General features: G+C 47.0%; 1 protein-coding gene across 6 annotated transcripts in view; it reads right to left on the reverse strand.

The window, feature by feature from the left end:
- NCOA1 (nuclear receptor coactivator 1) overlaps nucleotides 1-20,668 on the reverse strand; it is a 296,235-nt gene that overhangs the window by 75,323 nt on the left and 200,244 nt on the right. For all 6 annotated transcript variants that reach the window (XR_014523525.1, XM_083494093.1, XM_083494094.1 and 3 more), the window contains one exon: nucleotides 17,982-18,148. Coding sequence is in view for 5 of the 6 variants with exons in the window: in XM_083494093.1 (XP_083350219.1) it covers nucleotides 17,982-18,148 (167 nt within the window). In the remaining variant the exon portion in view is untranslated. The remainder of the gene's footprint in view (nucleotides 1-17,981; nucleotides 18,149-20,668) is intronic.

The raw sequence follows: 20,668 nt of genomic DNA on the forward strand, positions 1-20,668 counted from the left end.
AGCAGCCATTCATCCAGAATTGGTTCGTACTCCACCCATCAAGACTCAACCAGAGCTTTTCCAGTAGGTCCCCCAGAAAATGTTCCCGATTTCAAAGGCTGGAGACAGAGGCCTGGCTCCAGGAGTCATGGTTACTTGTCACGGTCTGACCCCCTGTCAATGTGCTTCAGGATCCTGTCTTTCCATTCCCTCTTCAAATTTCTGGTTCACGTGGCTGGCCTGAAAGTCCAAAACGAACACACTGCGCTTACCGCAAATTAGTTTTTTGCCTCCAAGTCCGAACTGGGATCCCGGCTGAAAACAGAGCTTTCTAATTCTGGTTTCATGGCAAATAATGGGCAGCTGGTAAAGCATGAGCCAACGTTGTAAACAACTGCCCAAGTTGTTGGAAAGCTTATGGACGGAGAGTCTTTTTTCTCTCCAGGATTTCAGGGTGCTGAACTGATTCTGCTTGGGGCTTCGAATACCTGCTAAAGGGGGTGGGGGTGTGCATGTGTAAATAAATAGGCTGCCCTGGAATTTCCGCCAAGAATTTCCTTCAGGAAATACTTGCCTTTTTCTCTGCCAACCTTCACACAGTCAGCCCCACATGAAAGAACACACAGCCCTCCAGTCCCCTGGCTTCTCAGTATCTCCAGCTGAAGGAGGACCACAGTGTCACACCTCAGGATTAAAAGGGAATTTTAAATGGGAGTCCCTCTCCTGGAGCTCGCATAGAATGGTTAGCCCGGCGACCTTCTGGTGAGCTATTATGAGAGCAATTCATAAACTGGCATGGAGAAAAGGGATAGAGGAAAGTTTTTATCCCTCACTCATCTCGCTAGAACTTGTGGATCTTCCATGGAGTTGATTGTTGGAAGGTTCGAGACACATAGAAGGAAGAACTTTTTCGTGCAGCACTAAGTTAAACTATGGAACTCACTCTGATAGGAGGCAGAGATTGCCACCAACCATAATAATAATAATAATAATAATAATAATAATAATAATAATAATAATAATAATTAATAATAATTTATTACTTATACCCCACCCATCTGGCCAGGCCTCCCCAGCCACTCTGGGCGGCTTCCAACAAAATATTAAAATACAGTAATGCATCAAACATTAAAAGCTTCCCTAAACAGGGCTGCCTTCAGATGTCTTCTGAAAGTCTGGTAGTTGTTTTTCTCTTTGACATCTGATGGGAGAGCGTTCCACAGGGCGGGTGCCACCACCGAGAAGGCCCTCTGCCTGGTTCCCTGTAACTTGGCTTCTCACAGTGAGGGAACCACCAGAAGGCCCTCAGCGCTGGCCCTGGGCATCCGGGCAGAACAATGGGGGTGGAGATGCTCCTTCAGGTATACTGGGCCGAGGCCGTTTAGGGCTTTCAAGGTCAGCACCAACACTTTGAATTGTGCTCGGAAACGGAATGGGAGCCAATGTAGGTCTTTCAAGACCAGTGTTATATGGTCTCGGCGGCTGCTCCCAGTCACCAGTCTAGCTGCCGCATTCTGGATTAGTTGTAGTTTCCAGGTGACCTTCAAAGGTAGCCCCATATAGAGCGCATTGCAGTAGTCCAAGCGAGAGATAACCAGAGCATGCACCACTCTGGCAAGATAGCCTGCGGGCAGGGAGGGTCTCATCCTGCGTACCAGATGGAGCTGGTAAACAGCTGCCCTGGACACAGAATTGACCTGCGCCTCCATGGACAGCTGTGAGTCCAAAATGACTCCCAGGCTGCGCACCTGGTCCTTCAGGGGCACAGTTACCCCATTCAGGACCAGGGTAGCTTTAAGAGAGGATTAGACAAATTTACGGAGAGGGCAATCGTTGACTTCTAGCCATGATGGCTATGCTCTGCTTCCACAGTTGGAGGCAGCGATGCTTCTGAATGACAGTTGCTAGAAATCACAGGAAGGGAGAGCTGCTCTTGTGCTCGAATCCTGCTTGAAGGTGTTCCACGGGTATCTGGATGCTGGACTAGAGGGGCCATTGGCCTGATCCAGCAAGCTCTTCTTATGTTCTCATTATACAGTGCTTCTCGCCAGAGCAAAGACGATTCAGGGCATGGCTAGAGACCTTTCAGGCACAAAACGGGGGGGGGGGGGGCTTAGAGACACAGGACCTGATCCCAGTCAAGACTTCAGCATTCAAAGCGGGGCCGAGTGGTTAAGACTGGTCACCTCGGTGTTATCTGCTCTTTCATTATTGCTTCCGGCTCTGATAAGAAACCACTTGGGGAATGTAAACATGCAATTCAACATTTCATGTCAGAAACTCCACTTGAGAGTGCAAGCCCTCCCCAAAGGTTAACACAGTGCTGTTTCCAGTAATGGGGACTTCAATGATTATTTAGTTTTCCTCCAGATATCTGGGAAGGAGCATGAAGGCAGTGGCGCCAAGGCTTCGACTATCGCATTCGTGGTCTGAATGTGACCCATACTGGGGCAGGACAGAAGGCAGGTATTTCAGCCCTTAAAGGCCAACTCTTCAGAGCCCATTCAAGTCCAGGGAATAGAAAAGACCAGCAAAGCACAGCTGAGACTCCCAACTCCTCTTTTTTTCTGATGCCAGTGTCAAATTCAGTGGGGACTTGGGGGGAAACTGGGGGTTCTAGATATCACATTTTGTGCCCATTGCCAGCCTCTCATCTTGCATGACAGAATAGTGAGCCTGCAGAAATTGTACAGGCCTGGATGAGGGAAGACGCAGGGGCAATTCCTCCCCTGCCTTCATCGTCTCTCCTTCCCCTTGTTCTATATATTTAGCTGTCAAGTAGATTGAAACTGTCAGCAGATGAATTAGAATTTTATTGACTTGCTTCATAGGAGGGAGGGCTCTATAAAATAAACGCACGCAGAGCAAAGTGCCCAGCGCTGCTGCGCAGACAGAATTTTACAGCAGTGACTGGAGTTTGTATCTGAAATCAATCCCTGATAGAAGCCAGATTCAAGGGGAGGAGACAGGGAGGCCAGTTTTTATAGATGGGGGCAGCAACTCAGCCCTACTGAAATAAAGGGGTGGAGGAGTTTGCCGGCTCACTGGAATTCATGACCCGAGGGGAAAAAACATGGCTCGTTTACAGAGGATGTGCTTTGCAGCAGCATGCTAAAAAACCTCTTGCTTATACAGGGCTGCAGGTGGCTGGTTGAGAGTCTGGAAGCTGCAAAACACAGCAGCACCCAGGCAAGTACAGTCATACCTTGGGATAAATATGCTTCAGGATAAGTATTTTCAGGTTGCGCTCTGCGGCGACCTGGAAGTAAAGGAGTGCGTTACTTCTGGGTTTCACCGCTCGCGCATGCACAGACGGCCAAAATGACATCACATGCATGCGTGGAAGCGGTGACCCGTGACCCATGCACGCACAGACGCGTCTTACGTTCTATTCGGGATGTGAACGGGGCTCCGGAACGGATCCCGTTCGCATCCCGAGGTACCACTGTACAGTCCAGGGTGCAGAGGACTGGCATGTCCCAATGCTGGCACTTCATGAAAACAATCCCAATTTCCTAGTCTGTAGAACTGTAAGGAAGGGGGAGGAGAGGACGAGAGAAAAGGTGATTGGCAAATCAAAGGATGCTGGTAAAGGGAACTCCTAATCGCTGTCGTTGGACTTGGAGGGAGAGGAACCAATGGAATCAGGAGAGGCAGGAGCAGGCACCCTGGAACAGGACTCGGACATCATTGGGCCCAAGACAAGAAAACAAGGACCTTCTTTCCTGAGACACCTAAACTGAGACACCAAGTGACTACCCCCTTTCAAGTGGGACCTCTCCAAGGGCCCAGGATCTTTGCTCCAAGACCCTCTTGTGCGGCCAAGTCTGCGCACAACTTCAACAAGACCCAGGAGAGGTCTTGTTTTGAGTGCCAGGCTTTAGGCCAAATGGCTGCCTCTTTAAGGGTCTCCACTTTCCAACAAGGATGCAGAACTCGAGAGGTGTCCTCAGGCTTCAATACTGTTAGGTACTGGAACGCAATCCCTATCCATCCCAATACAAGCCATCTCTTCCCATGGGCCTGTCCAGGGTTCTGAAACACCTGCTTCTCACTCACTCTGGTTCCTGACTTGTTCAGTTGCTATGCAGTCTCTGCCTCTAGGTTACCAGGTGCTCCAAGATAATGCGCAGCTTGCTTCCACCAGGGCAACTGGCACTGGAACATCAAGGGGAAACAGTGGGTCCAGGAGAACCCCCAAACAGTGCAAGTGCTCCTTTCAGGGAAGCAATACCCAGGTTAGAACTGGTTATTAACCATTATTTTCTGGTTTTCCTTTATAACCTATTGGCCAGTAACCTGATTAGATGACACAGTTCTGGCAATTTGAGAAAGATGTCCATTTCTATGTCCACTCTCTCCATACTGTCTTATGAGCCTCTTGTGTCTCCCTCAGCCCCCCTCCCTAAAAGAACCCCCTGTCAAGTCCTGGTCACGTTTTGAATAGAGTGGAACATAGAAGTGTGAGATCTTCCTTATCTGTTTCATTCCAAAGCATGGGGAACACAGAGTGCCTCTTATGGAACACATGAATCGATTCACAATTTTGGTTTCCTTTAAATCAAAGAGGAAAGACGAGAACTCCATTAAAATTCAACGTAGCTAAACTGACACGATTAGATTTAGACTGACAATCAAGCTCTGATAAGATCATGATCCAATTTTAGATATGACATAGCCTTTAATGTGGCACCACCAAACGCGTTGATTTAAAATCCTTTATTTAATTTCAAATCCCCTTAATTTGCAAGTCAGAGGTCTGCAACCACTCTGCTGATCAAGCTTGCATACAGTAAGCATAATTCTTTTTAAACTCCTTCTTCATACAAAACAGTGGGCAGCAGTAATAATGATGGAGAATATTGGTGATTCTAACTGTCAACTATTATTCTTAGCACGAGAGTAACAAAAGCAGTAAAGTTCTTATAAGATTCAAAAACATGTGGATTGCCTTGCGCCATCAAGGCTGTTAATTCAGCAGATTATCTCCCCCAAAAGCCAGCCAGGCACTGCAAACTAGCTCTTGTGCACAGCACCCTGACTGTACCTCTCCAAATCTATCATCCCATGGCCTCATCGCTGCAGGAGGAAAATGCAGGGGTCTAAATCAGGGGACTTGATGCTGTGCAGAATGCAGAAACAGACAATAGTCACCTGAAACACCCGGACTCGGTTCATTCCTGGGCAAATAATAATAATAATTTATTATTTATACCCTACCCATCTGGCTGGGCTTCCCCAGTCACTCTGAGTGGCTTCCAACTGAATATTAAAAACAATAGAGTGTCAGCCATTAAAAACTTCCCTAAAAAGGGCCGCTTTCAGTTGTCTTTTAAAAGTAAAATAGTTGTTTATTGCCTTGACATCTGCTGGGAGGGCGTTTCACAGGGCGGGCTCCACCACCGAGAAGGCCCTCTGCCTGTTTCCCTGTAACTTGGCTTCTCACAGTGAGGGAACCGCCAGAAGGCCCTTGGCGCTGGACCTCAGTGTCCAGGCAGAACAATGTGGGTGGAGACGCTCCTTCAGGTATACAGGACCAAGGCCATTTAGGGCTTTAAAGGTCAGCACCAACACTTTGAATTTGCTCGGAAACGTGCTGGGAGCCAATGAAGATCTTTCAGGACCAGGGTTATCTGGTCTCGGCAGCCGCTACCAGTCCCCAGTCTACTCTGCTGCAAAGCTCTTCTACGGAGCTCTCGCTCTCGCGCGCTCTCTCTCTCTCTCTTTAAGTAATGTTTTGGAAGAACCAGGTGTGAAATCAAAAACTTTAACAAAAGCAGTTGTGTTCCAGCAGGGAATTTAAAAGGGATTAACACTGCTGAACAAACACATGCAAATCCACAACTGCGAAAAGTAATTTTCAGATTTAACTTGGGTGTACAAGTTTGATTCCTTCCAGAAGAAAAATCTGATGTATTCAAAACCTGCTTTAAAAGTTCAGGGTGGATTTATTTTTTAAAGGGGTGGTGGTGGAACGCATGCACCTGGACTCTGTGGGCACTAGGAGAGGTGCCTGACCCACCAGGCAACTCACATTTGAAGGGCTGCAGCACAGGCCTTTCATGCAAAAGGCCACGGGTTCAATCCCTGTCATCTCCAGGTAAATGCGGAGAGTTACTTCTGTCTGAAATCCTGGAAAGCCGTTGCCAGTCAAAGTAGACAATACTGCGCAAGATGGACCAATGCCAAAACTGTTATAAGGCAGCCTTTCTATGTTGCTCCTATTTTATTAGCAGAGCAACATTGCTGGCTTCCAGTGGCCATGGTTTAAGCTTTTAAGGGTGTCCGGTTTCAGTGTGCATTCTTTCGGCCTGATTTTATTTGATTGATTTAAAGTTTGTCAATAGTCCTGGAAAATTTAATTAAATCAAGCCGCGGCCTGCTTTAATTAAGGGGATGTAAATTAATCCATATGGGAGATAACAGGCAGATGCTGCCAAAGGGCTGGAGGCAGAGCAAGATCACCTCTGGGTCTGTCCCAGCCCACGATCCACAGGCAGCGAAGAGAATCAGCAGCAAGTGTTGCAGGAGAGGTGCGCCTTGTTGACGCAACCCGGGCAGATATGGGTCAAAAAACAGCTTTGGAAAGGGAGCATTACTAGGACTGCTCTAAACATTTCAGGTGCTTGAGGAAGAGAATTTGAATGGCACCCAACATACACTAATGACATGGGTCGCAATTCATCAGGATGCTCTCCATCTTAAGCCTCTTTTTTGGGAGGGTGGGGATCACTTTGCAGCTTGTGGCCAGTGGTGGGAACAGAGTCAGTCTGGTACACTTTGTGGGTGGGGGGGCGGGAGAGGAAGACTTCTCAGAGATGACACGTAACAATTTGGTAGATTGACGCTGCATATAAACTGCTATTGCAGGAAAAAGCTTTAGGTTGCTGCTTTGGGAAACTCAATGCTGGGCTTTGTGGACCTTGGCCTAGACCAGCAAAGGACTCTCGTAACCAGAGGGGTGCTATGCAAGATGGATCAGCAGCAAGCAACACTGCTTTCTCCAAGGTGCAGACATTCAAACCTCCTTCCTCATCCACTTGCAAAAAAAACTCCAACCCAGCAAAATTATGACTTCATCAAGAGAGCTTTTCTTCTGCTCTCTGGCAAACTGGGGCGCCGAGTGCTTGAAAAGCAGCATTCACGGAGCCTCACTGGCTCAGAATCGCCATGCAACTTTTGTGGGATGGCGGAGTGCTGAAAAATTAACTGCCTGGCCCCTTCCTTTGCCTGGTTTATGGCTGTCTTGGCAGATGCACCCCAGGCTGCTGCCACCGCCGCAAACTCCGTGTCCTGCCAACTGTACATTACTAGCCTTGGAAGGGCTCCAGCCCCGGGAAAGCCGCTCTAAAAGCATTTGCTTGATACTTTCAAACAGCAGCCCAGCATGCAAAGCTCTGGCGGCGGCGGAGGAGGCCTCCGCTGATGTATAAGCACGCGGGGTGGATTCAGAAGGCCTCCTGTGTTCTCCCTTGGGCTCCTCCCTCTAATTCCGAGGGAGAGAAAGAAATGAGATGCTCTCGGCTGGGGAGGAAGAGGAAGAGCTGCCCTCTCACCTCTTCACGAGGGGCAAGCTTTGAAATCCGTCAGCAGGAGGAACTGCCTCTGGGGAGCACTTGGCGAGGGGAGACTGAACTGGGGGTTGTTTCCATTCATTGCTAACTTCCACCTGCTGCTCCGCAGCTCTGCTGTTTGCAGAGAGCTCCAATTAGTGCTCTCGATGCCGGAGAAACATCCATTAAAAATTTCTGCTTACGGAATTTGAAGGGGATTTTTTTTTTTGGTCTCTTTATTTGAAAATCCCTCCCTTCGCTGCATTAGAAATTCCACAGCAGCCAGTCTCTCTTTTCCTACTTAGCTATTCCCTGAACTTATTTGCAGCCAGGAACCTTGTTAGCCCTGGCTTCTGGTTTTGAATGTCAGAGGGCCTACAATTCAGACCGTGTATAGAGTACCGCCAATAAGTCAGCGCAGCACAGATCAATCACATCGGCTAAAATTGTGTAAAATTATTTTTCTTTTCCAGATTATGCTCAACCCTGGGAAGGGATCCGTACAGCTAAGCCACAGAGCCTTGGCGGAGCTAAATCTTTCTTTGAAACAGATGGTAGCAGAAGTGTGGAGGGGAAAGGAAATCATGGTGTCTGAACACTCGTCAGAGGACAGTAATATTTACTCCTGGGCAAAGAGACCTTCCCTTCAAACTGACTGCAAGCAAGTGGATCAGCTCTACATTGCCCTAACAATCCGGGACACTGGGATGGTCTGAACCAGGATTTCTGCCCTGGTGAATTCCTGCTGTAGACCTTCATAAGGAAGCAGCCCAGGAAAGCAGAGGAATCAGAGCATAGCAATAATTAACAGGTAACGTAGCTGCACATGTTTATAGCTCTTTCTGCTCCAGGAAGGAAGCATTTACAAGCTCTAATGAAGTCAGCTTCATCATCTCTTCTGCATCAGCTGGCCTGTGTCCTAGAGCTCTGAAAGGCATTTCCTTTGCACCACTCATCACTCCTGGTGGGTTCCTGAAGCATCCCGGCTCCAACCACAAGCAGAGTGGGGAGAAGGAGCCCCTAAGTTTCACTGCAGAGTGACTGGTGGCATCTGACTCTTCTGCAGCTGAGCAAACAACATTGCAGCTCATTAGGCTTCTGCTGCCCCCCCATGCAACTCTGCTGGGCAACTCGCTGCACCACATCCTATCTTTGCAATGAAAACTGTTCTACTGCTTTATTTAAGGCTTTGAATTCTGCCTGGGTCTGTGCATTTTATGCCTCTGAATATTCATGACAAACTGAAAAACAACAAGAACAACAACATGCAGAATTATTCCGAGACCTTAAGTTTCAATTTTCAAACAACACTGCAAGATTCTATTCCTCGATGAATGTGGACAATGGAAATCAGGTAAATGTGAAGGTATCAGGAAGGCTAGGCAAGGTTTTCCAGTGGTTTGGGGAGTAGGGAAAAGAATTTTCATCAACTTGTGTGAGTCCCTCTCGTATGGCATGCTGTTTTATGTTTCTTAAGGTAAAGGTAAAAGTAAAGGGACTCCTGACCGTCAGGTCCAGTCCTGGCCGACTCTGGGGTTGTAGCGCTCATCTCGCTTTATTAGCCGAGGGAGCCAGCGTACAGCTTCTGGGTCATGTGGGCAGCATGACTAAGCCGCTTCTGGCGAACCAGAGCAGCGCATGGAAACGCCGTTTACCTTCCCGCTGGAGTGGTACCTATTTATCTACTTGCACTTTGACGTGCTTTCGAACTGCTAGGTTGGCAGGAGCTGGGAGCTCACCCCATCGCGGGGATTCGAACAGCCAACCTTCTGATCGGCAAGTCCTAGGCTCTGTGGTTTAACCCACAGCGCCACCCACATCCCTCTTTATGTTTCTTAACTCCCTACAATCACTACCGCTTTACCTTACATCCAAATATCCATGTCCTTCTGCCCCCTCTTGAACAAACATCTCTAGGCCTTAATCTTGCAGCAGGCAGCAGGTGAGTACTGAGTTCTGATTCTCCTGTGCCCCCATCAGGACCAGAGCTCAGTAGGAACTTTCTTGCTGAATCCGTCCAAGGGTTTTCCTAGTCCAGCATTCTGTTTTCAACAGCTGCCAGCCAAACACCTCTGGAAATCACAAGGAGGGGAGCAGGGCTTGAAGGCTCCTTCTCTTTTTCTTGCCTCCAGAACCTGAACATGGAGCTCAGTCCCCACCTTCTCTCCTTGCCCTTTCACCCAACAGTCTCTCCGCCCCAGCCAAAACTCTGCAAGACCCACCTGTCCCCAGTCTTTTAGTAAAGACTCCTGCACCTTATGCTTAGCAGGGAGCATAGCTGGGGGGAAAAACATAAACAGATCTAATAGTGGTACTTTTCTCAAGTATATAATCTGCTTAACCTCTGAGGGCTGCAGTGTGAAACATATCCACACATCACATTTCCCTGGGTATCCAGAGGTGGAAGATCACCAATGAGCAAAAACATAAATCTAATGCACAAATTGGTGCTAATGCCTGCTGGAAAAGGCGTGCCAGCAATGGACAGGGCTGGAGCCCAAAAGGTGAATGAGGCCACAGACACCTTCTTGATGTCTCACACTCAGATGCATGCATCCCACTCCCCATGCAATTGATCATTCATTCATCTCCCACTCTTAAGAGAGAAGATCTTCCTTTATAGCTAGTAAGCTTTCAAATAATAATAAGCTTCACTGGTGCCAATAGGACACCCGCTGCTGCAAACCCAACTGCTCTGTTAGAGGCAGAGCTGGAGAGCGGAGGCCACAGGGTGGATTTAAAGATGTTGTGGGCCGCATCCGGCCTCCCAATCCCTGCCTAAGATACTACTCTGCTATCGTCTCGTGTCCAACAGCCCAGAGTTAAATGGAGTGAAACTGAAAAGGTGCAATTTCCTTCCTCCAACCCTCCCACCCCCACAAACAACATGGTCAGCAGAAATGAGACCAGCTGGTAATGGAGAGCAAAGCTCAAGGAACCACTCCGTGTAGTAGCTCTTGCTCTCGTTAATGTTCAGCCATGCTGTGCCCTGCCAAGAAAACTAATGACTGCTGAAGAGGCAATAAACGGGAGACTCTCAAGCACTTACCTGATAAGAAACTCCCTTCTAGTTTCATCTGTAATGTGCATGAAATGTGACACCCCTCAATACCAAACAGGAGTTTCCAAACTACCTGCCCTGTCTAAATTCTGTCTGACCTCTGGGTTCCACAGAATCACTCCTGAGGCAACAGGAAGCAACGGAAGGAATAATAATAATAATAATAATAATAATAATAATTATTATTATTATTATTATTATTATTATTATTATTATTATTTATTTATACCCTGCCTTCCCCGGCCAGAGCCAGGCTCAGGGCGGCTAACACCAGTAAAATTACAGTAAAAACATAATAAGGGGAAAAAACAATTTAAAATACAGGTTAAAATGCAATTTAAAAAGCAGCCTCATTTTAAAATAGCTGATAAATCAAGACCATAAGGGGAGGGAAACATAAGGGTCAGACAGAGTCCAAACTGAAGGCCAGGAGGAACAGCTCTGTCTTGCAGCCCCTGCGGAAAGATGTAAAGTCCCACAGGGCCCTAGTCTCTTGGGACAGAGCGTTCCACCAAGTCGGGGCCAGTACTGAAAAGGCCCTGGCCCTAGTTGAGACCAATCTAACCACCTTCCGACTTGGGACCTCCAAAGTGTTGTCATTTGTGGACCTTAAGGTCCTCTGGGGGACATACCAGGAGAGGCAGTCCCGTAGGTACCATGGGTGTGTTTCCTACATATACAGCCCAAATGATGTGTTTTTCCAGGAAGGCTGGCGCTTCTGACACCCACAAAAAGGCACAGGGAAAATTTCTCTCTAGGAACCGTTTAGCATGTATGGGAGTATTTTTCAGTTGTCAAAGCCAAAATCAAAATTTGAGCAGAGGGAACTGGATCAAATGTAGTTCCTTGTCCGAAACTTTCAGTTTCAGTTATATCTAGAATGCCCCATTAAGCAACCACTGTTAGTCTTCTGAGAAAGCACACCTGAAAGCTACAAGGGCAGAGACAACTTCACTTCGATACTCTATAAGATTCCTTAGTGCAATATGAAATAAATTATTTAAAGAAACTGTAAACGTTCAGTAAATTTCTATTTGTCCAACACAGCCTTCCCCAGCCTGCTGCCCTTCCAGTATCTTGGACTACAACTCCCACCAGTATGTCCATGCTCGCTGTGGCTGATGGGAGTTGTAGTCCCAAACAGAAGGAGGGCACCAGGGGAAGGCAAACTGATGTGAAACTTGTAAGCTTTCATATCCTCACAGCATCAGAGGTTGATATCATTAACATCAGATTACCATTTTTACCCAATGATATATGGTTGCCCACTAGAGAACCAGACCATTGGTCCATCTGGGTTATAACCACTTACTGTTCAGAGAACAGATCTCAAGTGTTATACAGATACAGTGGATGCTAGGGTTGCGAACGTGATCCATGCGGAAGGTATGTTTGCAACCCGCAGCGTTCGCAACCCTGCGCACGCGGAGGCCGTGATTCGGCACATCTGCGCATGCGCAAAGTGCGATTTAGTGATTCTGTGCATGCGCGAGCGCCGAAACCTGGAAGTAACCTGTTCCAGTACTTCCAGGTTCGGCACAGTGCGCAACCTGAAAACACGCAGCCTGACTGTACCTTTACCAGTCATGTTATCCTTTAACAAGCCTGCAACTGGACATGTCAGAGACAAACCCAACATCTTCTGCCCACCAACTACGTGTGCTACACTTGAGCTAGGGCCTGTTTCAAAATTAGATTCAAAACATTGTGCATAAATACCAGCATACAAAATTTGACACACACAGTTGTTGGATATTATTTTTTTTAAAAAAATAAGCCAACTCTCTACACTGGAAGAAAGTGAGGAATACAGATGACTAGAATCTCAAGACACTTTCGCAAGTACCAACAACACCTCTCTGTCCCCAACACATTTATATTTAACTTGGGACAGGAATAACATGGTTCCTAATGTGGAAACCATCCATTTTACTTTTGACAATAATCCTGAGAAGTGCGAGCATTTAATTAAACAACAGCAGCAGCAACAACGAGGCAGGCACGACCAGGAGGGCATCATCAGTTGCCAAGGCCTCCTGCAAGCGCGGTATTTTACCTCCAAGGAGCACAAATGACAGGAGTAAGGCCATGAAAACATTATGATCGGAACATGCATATTATGGGACACGGCAAATCTCCTTTGCAAAAGCCTGAGGCCCTCTCCCCCACCCCCTTGCATCTTGGGATGCTGAGCACAGCCTTCACTCCCAGGCAAGCTGACAAGTTCCACGCCCAGCGCTTTGTCTTTTGAAAAGAGCTGCTGGTGCCACAAGGCGAGCGTTTCATTCGAGGAGAAATATGGAGCGCCTTCTTCCAAGCTAAGGAGGGACTGCTCTCTCTTTTTGGAAATATGCATTATTTCCACCTGGATATTTCCACAGCCACTGACTCTGTGAAAGGGCTTCTCTCCCACTGCCTCTTGCCCCCACCCACCCAAAAACGGAAGCTGGGCAATGCAGGATGAGGCTGAGCAACACTGGGGAGACCTCAGTGGATGGATTCTCAGGGCGCTTTCCCATGCATCCAGGCTCTTTCTACAATTAATATTTTTATTAAACAAACACCTGGATTCCAAAAGACTTAAAACCAGAGATTTACTTTTAAATGTCAGTTACAACGTCATTAAAAAAAAAAAAAAGTACAGTGGTACCTCTGGTTGGGAACGGGATCCGTTCCGGAGGCCCGTTCGCAACATGAAAAGAAAGCAACCCGCAGCGGTGCGTCTGCGCACGTGTGGGTTGCGATTCGCTGCTTCTGTGCATGTGCGTGACATCATTTTGCGCTTCTGCGCATGCGCGAGCAACAAAACCCGGAAGTAACCCTTTCTGGTACTCCTGGGTTGTCGCGGGATGTAACCTGAAAGAATGTAACACGAAGCGGACGTAACATGAGGTATGACTGCAACTTGGTTTAAAATGAAATCTGAATGTAACATAGGTAAAGGTAAAGGGACCCCTGACCATTAGGTCCAGTCGTGGCCGACTCTGGGGTTGCGGCACTCATCTCGCTTTATTGACCAAGGGAGCCGACGTACAGCTTCCGGGTCATGTGGCAAGCATGACTAAGCAGCTTCTGGCGAACCAGAGCAGCGCACAGAAACACTGTTTACCTTCCTGCCGGAGCAGTACCTATTTATCTACTTGCACTTTGACGTGCTTTCGGACTGCTAGGTTGGCAGGAGCAGGGACCGAGCAACGGGAGCTCACCCCGCTGCGGGGATTCGAACCGCTGACCTTCTGATCGGCAAGTCCTAGGCTCTGTAGTTTAACCCACAGCGCCAAACACGTCCCCAAATGTAACACAGCAAGATGTAAACACTGAAATGTCCTCTAGCTGCTATACCACACTGCAGATGTAGGTAGGAGAGCCTATCTGGGGGCGGGGAGTTCTGTGTTTGAACCCCCAGCCTCTGCCTTGAAGTTCACGGGTGATTCTGGGATAGTCGGCCTAACCTACCACAAAGAGTTTTTGTGAGAATTCTTGTAAGGAGAGAACTATGTATGCTGCCTTAAGTTCCCTAGAGGAAAGACGGGATACAAATGTAATTAATCGGTTGACCAATCTAGTGAATGAATGAAGAAATGAAATATCTTCAGAAGGTAACAGCTCAAGATTCTCTTTCAAACACACTGAACTGAAAGCCCACTTTTAATGTGTGATGTTGTTTGTATATTATGTTGGAAACTGCCCAGAGTGGCTGCGGCAACCCACTTAGATGGATGGGGTACAAAAACTAAGTTGTTATTCTTGTTTTCTTCTTTGGAAAAGGGGGGTATTTGACTTCTAGGACAAGTGTTATAAATTAAAGGGTCATGTATTGTATTTATTATTGTTACAAATTATGAATATTTTATCCACCACGCCAAGCAGTGAGAAAATGTACTTTCCATACTGAAAAACCAGTATTGGGGAGTGGTTAGTTTGTTGGGCTAAGACCAGGGAAACCAGGGTTCAAAGCCCCACTGAGTGATATTGGGCCCATCACTGTCTCTCAGTCAAACCCACTTCACAGGGTTATTGCAAGGTTTAAATGGGGACGGAGAGAACCATATGAGCTCCTTAGAGGACAAAGGGTTCCTCATGTGGAAGACATGGGGCAAGTGATTCCAGGAAGTGAAAGGGAAATTGCTCACAACCGAGCACTCCAAATTCTGCTGTGGATCATGGCCGTTGTCTTTAAGCGAGTGGTCTTACTTAAGTTTTCTTACAGCTAAGTGGGAATCTATTAATTTCCCAGTTGCCACTCCAGTCTCTAAGCAGACAATGGTCAAACGCAAAAGGTCCGAGGACCGCATGGCCAGACGATTTGGATGCTGCTCCCAGCCTAGGTAGTATGAAGGCTTCATTTAGTTGCAAACTAACCACTTTTGATTGTTATGGAAACCCATTAGTACAAGCTCTCATTACCAATATATATATATTTAACAAAATAAACCTGATGATGATTAGGATGCACTCTTGTTCAGGAAATGCATGAATAAAAAAACACGAGCAACGTTATTTGAACCAAATTATTTAAATTGGTCTTTTTTCTGAGCAATTTAAATCAGTGGTTTAAATTGCCTTAATTTAAATCAATCCACCCTGTAGACAGCCTCTTTTTACTAACTAAGCCGTATTTGGATGAAGCTGAAATGAAATAAAAGCAAGGAAGGGGCTGTTCACAATAACACTTCAGTCGTGGTTTGATGGTGGAGATCTCCCTAACAATCTACAAGTAAATATTATTTAGTTACAAATTCTATCAAGGAGAGCAAAGATGGTTCTGAGACTTGACCTCTGCAGTCCTTGCAAAGCCAGAAGGCCATTTCATACAATACACCTTCATTTGCCTCTGTCAATAGACTCAAGGGGTGGCTGCCGGTGATGAGCACGACTGCAGGATCCACGCACTACACTTTAAACCTACACTTAAGTTGCCACTTAAACATGCAGTGTGCGAAGCGACTGCAAATTTGCTGACCAAAATGCAGCAGCACCCTCGCCTCCCTCAAGCTATGCAAAGCGCAACAGGGCCTTATGCTGCTCCCTGTCTCTGTGTACCCCAGACACATTCCCCAAATTTGCTCTGGGTGATTAGGAGAACTCCCAGAACGGGGCACAGGGGTAAGAGATGGCTCCACCAGATAAACAGAAATGCTTGTGCTGAAGGAACTCTCTCTCCTTTGCACGACACAATTACCGTATTTTTCGCTCCATAAGACACACTTTTTTCCTCCTAAAAAGTAAGGGGAAATGTGTGTGCGTCTTATGGAGCGAATGCAGGATGAACAGCTAGCCCAGAAGCCAGAACAGCAAGAGGGATCGCTGTGCAGCGCCTCGTGAGAGCCAGTGTGGTGTAGTGGTTAAGAGAGGTGGACTCGTAATCTGGGGAACCGGGTTCGATTCCCCGCTCCTCCACATGTAGCTGCTGGGTGACCTTGGGCTAGTCACACTTCTTTGAAGTCTCTCAGCCCCACTCACCTCACAGAGTGTTTGTTGTGGGGGAGGAAGGGAAAGGAGAACAGCTGCTTTGAGACTCCTTTGGGTAGTGATAAAGCGAGATATCAAATCCAAACTCTTCTTCTTCTTGGTCTGCTGGCTTCCCAGTGAAGCAGGATGAGGGACGGAAGGGGCTCCATAAGGGCTAAGCAGCTTCCTCTGGCTTTTCAGGGAGGTGGGAGAAGGGATGGAGGGCAGCGCGTCAGTCCCTTCTCCCACCTCCCGGAAAAGCCAGCAAGAACCGCTGTATCTTTAAAGAGCCACGCCAAGCGAGTGTGTCTGTGGCTCTTGCTGGCTTTTCTTGTTTTCCTCCTCTAAAAACTAGGTGTGTCTTATGGTTGGGTGCGTCTTATAGAGCAAAAAATACGGTAATTCCATCCTAAATGCCTGATCTCTAGTTGAGGCCAGTCTGAAAACCCCTATTTGCAGAGATTGCGAGTGACAGCAGGGGAGGCAACTGTAGGGGAGAATGAATGAGTTAAGAGGTTCCAGTTACAGATAGGTAGCCGTGTTGGTCACTTGCTGTATCTGAAGAAGTGTGCATGCACACGAAAACTCATACCAAGAACTAACTTAGTTGGTCTTTAAGGTGCTACTGGAAGGAATTTTTTTTATTTTGACTATGGCAGACTATGGCAGACCAACACGGCTACCTATCTGTAACTGGAACTATGGAAGGCACCACATTGAGCCGCATGAAATGGAAGTCCATCAACCTCACCAAGAAACTTGCACAGGTACAGACTGATATCTTCTTTCTTACTAAATGCAAGAACCTGGACATTATACCCAAGGGTCTTAGAATTAAGAACCCTCTACAATCCACGTATCCCACCGAATATGCAAGAAAACTATGCAACACTTTCTCTAAAGGTGTATCTGAAGAAGTGTGCATGCACACGAAAGCTCATGCCAAGAACTAACTTAGTTGGTCTTTAAGGTGCTACTGGAAGGAATTTTTTTATTTTGAGTTAGGAGGGTGTGTGTTTGTGTGAGCATGTGTTGTGCTGAACTGTTTCTGTGCTGCTGACTCTCCCTGGCAAATGCCTCCTTCAAAGAATCACAGAACTGGAGAGTCGGAAGGGACTCCAAGGGCCATCTAGTCCAACCCCCTGCAATGCAGAAATCTCAACTAAAGCATCCCTGACAGACGGCCATCCAACCTCTGCTTAAAAACCTCCAAGGAAGGAGAAACCACCACTTCCCAAGGGAGTCCGCTCCACTATCCAACAGCCCTTACTGTCAGAAAGTTCTTCCTGATGTTTAACCGGAATCTCCTTTTTTGTAACTTGAAGCCCTGGGTTCAAGTCCTGCCTCCCAGAGCAGGAGAATACAAGCTTGTTCCATTTTCCATGTGAAAGCCCTTGAGATATTTGAAGATGGCTATCATATCTTTGTTGTGGGGAAGGTGTTTAGAAAGGGGACTCAGCCGTGGCAGAAGGATGTTTTTTAATCATATACTTTTATTACTCAGTTGCTGCAAGGAGCATCTAGGCCACACCTTGTGAAAGTCTTGCCTTAAAGCAGTGGTTCTCAAAGTGGGTGGATTAACCCACCAAGAGGCAAGGGGGTGGCAGGGGGGGGGCTGGAGGTGTAAATGACTATTAGACTTTGAAAAGCTGGGATCATTGGATTAAGCCCATCCATTTTGTTGAAATAATTAAATTAGTTTTAACTGGATTTTGAATATATGTGCAATTAATTGTTTTCAATTATATTGTGTTATTATCTCCCTCAATGGCTGTGCAAACCGTTATTGTGAATAGTGCTTTTTATTGGCCACGGGGCAGTGTGGATGCGTTTACTGAACCAAGGGGTGTGTGGCTTGGAAAAGTTTAGGAACCACTTGCCACCTTCAAACACACCAGTGACAAGCAAGAGAAGACCAAAGGGCCTTGCCGGTTTACCTTGTTCAAGCCTCTTCATCTGCTGAATCTGGTCAACCGTTTTCTTCAGAATCTTGCATTTGTCAGGTTTGACGCTTAGGCTGTCGATCTCTCCGATATTGGCTGAGAGCAGCTCGGCCAGCTCTTCCAAGTATTTGTTCTCTTGCTCCCTGCGCCGTTTCTCATTGCTGTTGGAGAAAAGCAACGCTCAGTTACTAAGCTCCTCAGTAACCAAAGCCTATGCATGCTTTAAAATAATTCAAAATTCACACTAAGGGCAGCCCAAATTAAGGACGTGAGTTTCTTTAATATTTGTGGGTGTTTTGTGAATATGACTCCGACTGCAATCGAATCCATTCAAACAACAAGTCATGAGATGTGTAAGCGAGAGTCCAGGCATCAGTTCAAGATTATCTGATCCAACTCCATCCATATTATACCCATTTCAAACGCCAGTAAAAACAAAACCAGACCAGTGTCACTAATGTACAGCATCAGCTAATGATAAAATGCAATGATAAAGGGCTTACAGCAACTTGCTAAGAATCTAAGGTAAAGGTAAAGGCCCCTGACAGTTAAGTCCAGTCTCAGACGACTCCGGGGTTGCGGCACTCATCTTGCTTTACAGGCCGAGGGAGCCAGCATTTGTCTGCAGACAGTTTTTCCGGGTCATGTGGCCAGCATGACTAAGCCGCTTCTGGCGAACCAGAGCAGTGCACGGAAACACCGTTTACCTTCCCGCCGGAGTGGTACCTGTTTATCTACTTGCACTGGCATGCTTTTGAACTGCTAGGTTGGCAGGAGCTGGGACAGAGCAACAGGAGCTCACCCTGTTGCGAGGATTCGAACCACGGACCTTCTGATCAGCAAGCCCAAGAGGCTCGGTGGTTTAGACCACAGCGCCACCCGCGTCCCTTGCTAAGAATCTACATGTTAGCAATTCAATTATTCAGTTGCTGCCTTTGGGAAGGGCTGGAGCTCAGTGGTGGAGCATCTGCCCAGAAGGTCTCAGGTTTAGTCCCTGGCATCTTCAGGTCAGGTTGGAAGAGACTCTTCCAACTGAAATCCTCAAGAGCTGCTGCTAGCTGAGCTAGATGGACCAATGCTTTGACTGGGTATAAGGCAGATTCCTATGGTCAGTGTGTACAATGTAAGGCTAGTCAGCTGGCCCATTTCAGACCACCTTAATCATGAGCATGAAAAGGGGGATTCAAAAAGAATGCAGGAACATATAATGTGTTCTCAAAAAACTGCTTTTCCTGCTCATTACTAGAAGTCAAGAGGATGCAGACTTATTATTGTCAGTTTTATGAGATTTTTGATCCACAGATATGCATTTTCTTACCAAGTACAGTCATACCTCGGGTTACAGACACTTTAGGTTCCACGTGTTCGGGTTGCGCACCGCACTGAACCTGGAAGTACCAGAATGGGTTACTTCCAAGTTTTGGTGCTCGCACATAAGCACGAAATTGCGACCCGTGTGTGCGCAGACGCGGTGCTAAGGGTTGCGAAGGCTGCGGGTTGCGAACATGCCTCCCGCACGGATCACGTTCGCAACCCGAGTGTCCACTGTATTGCACTAGGTTCATTATTATCACAGCCTGCATTTTTGTGCTTAAGAGTTCATTTACTATTCCTATGCTAGCTCTCCAGCTGCAATGCACTTTGGCTGCTTTTGCACAGAAACATGCGAGGCTCTCTCTTTCTCTCATAGGTTTAGGCTCATACTTCTCTTCTACACGCATACTCTGCCTCAGCAGGCTATACGGCTATGAACACAGAACAGCCACTCAACCGCTCAAGCTATAAGGAGGCCACTAAAGGCAAAAAGAAACTGGCAAATTGCCAACAGGAATAAATTGTGATGGCAGTGTGCCAAGAAAGCAAGTTAATAAGCTAAAAGGCAGAAGAGGTTTTTAAAAAAAACAAAATAAAATAAAAGAAGGGCAATCAATCTGTTTGCAAAAGCTGCTAAAGCAATCGCTTTATAAGCAAATCTAAGAAGCTTCCAACACACCATAGAACTATGTAGATGAAGAGCAAGTAGCCTTTACTTGGCTGCAATTACTCGTTTTTATACTTTGGAGCATCTGAGAGCAATTCTGCGGGCTTTTTTCTTTTTTCTTTAATGCAATGATAGCACGGTTCATTGCTGAGTGGGATTTGGCTGCCTTTCCCCAAGGTTGCACTTCTGTTGCTGAGGGGGGTGGGGATGTCCTGCATTTTCACAGCACTGCAACTATAGGATCTTCGTTGCTGGGGGAAGCACAACCGCTCGCTCCCTCCCTCCCACCCAGCGCCACCTCCTGTTAGCAGGGCTTCATCAACACAGGGAACAAAGTCCCCGTCCCTTCCCCAAAATGCAGCCCCAGCAGCTATCAAGTTACCCTCCCAGCTCCCACTCAGTCCTGCCATTTCAATAACCACTTCCATCTTCTCCATGTTGTTCTTTGGAGATTACAGTGGTACCTCAGGTTAAGTACTTAATTCGTTCCAGAGGTCCGTTCTTAACCTGAAACTGTTCTTAACCTGAAACACCACTTTAGCTCATGGGGCCTCCTGCTGTTGCTGCCGCAGGATTTCTGTTCTCATCCTGAAGCCAAGTTCTTAACCTGAAGCACTATTTCTGGGTTAGCGGCGTCTGTAACCTGAAGCGTATGTAACCCGAGGTACCACTGTATACTGAAGCGTTAGAAGCTGTATCT

The sequence above is a fragment of the Podarcis liolepis genome (genome assembly GCF_965112155.1).
Source record: "Podarcis liolepis genome assembly, chromosome: 3".
NCBI classification, from domain to species: Eukaryota; Metazoa; Chordata; class Lepidosauria; order Squamata; family Lacertidae; genus Podarcis; species Podarcis liolepis.